Here is an 837-nt window from a genome sequence, read left to right on the forward strand (position 1 = left end):
ATAAATTTTTTTTTTTTTTTTTTTTTTAAATGCTAGTTAACACCTTACCTGTAATGTCCTTGATAGAAGAAAATGGTCCAAATAGTTAACAGAAAGATAAGCAGTTTCAGGCCTAAAGTGATAGAAACCATGCACCTGCAAGGTTCAAAATAAATCAAGACAAAAATAAATATATATATATATATATGTACATAAATGTGTGTGTGTATATATTATTTGTTCACCTTTAACATCCAGTTGACAGCCTCTAGGCGATCAGAAGCAACCCCGGAATTGTTTATGAACCGTTGGATCATATCAGAATCGAGAACCTGATCAATCTCGGAATTAAACGCACTAACAATAGAACTCTCCCCGTCGGGGCGAGAATCCGAATCGGCGTAAAGAATGTGGTCAAAAGTAACGTCTGAATCTTGGGAAACAACGTCATCAGACGCCTCATCACAGTACAGATTGGAGATTGAGTATTCTTCTTTGGACTTGGACATAGTAGAGAAGAAACAATAAATGTTATTTTACAAATTCTTCATCGACAATATGTATTTTGCGTTTCTTTTGTTCGAGGTTTTAGAAGAATAGTGTGTCTAGGAATGCTTCTGGGTATATATTCCGTAAGGTACAAAGCCACAGCTGGCGAACTTAATAAATCGACCTGCATAATAATTTTTTTTGACGTAAAGTCAGTCAATTTTTGCATGAAACTTCGTTAGAGAAGTGCCAAATTGAGTAGGGTCGGTCAAGGGGGTAAGTGACAATTTTCTATGGGGTTGTTTATTTCAAAAAAAAAATTCTCTTACATGGTCTGAAAAAATGATTGTACTATCTGGGGGGGAAAGA

At 35.5% G+C, this 837-nt stretch overlaps 1 protein-coding gene across 1 annotated transcript; it reads right to left on the bottom strand.

The window, feature by feature from the left end:
* Positions 1 to 48: 48 nt before the first annotated feature.
* On the bottom strand, positions 49 to 584 carry LOC21392708 (cyclin-D1-1; the record flags this gene model as incomplete). Its single annotated transcript, XM_024169703.1, has 2 exons — positions 225 to 584; positions 49 to 135 (listed from the first exon to the last, which is right to left on the bottom strand). Coding segments are annotated over exons 1-2 (351 nt in total), but the record flags the coding sequence as incomplete, so codon positions are not given.
* Between the last annotated feature and the right edge of the window lie 253 nt (positions 585 to 837).

This window comes from Morus notabilis, unplaced genomic scaffold, assembly GCF_000414095.1.
Source record: "Morus notabilis unplaced genomic scaffold, ASM41409v2 Scaffold29, whole genome shotgun sequence".
NCBI lineage: Eukaryota > Viridiplantae > Streptophyta > Magnoliopsida > Rosales > Moraceae > Morus > Morus notabilis.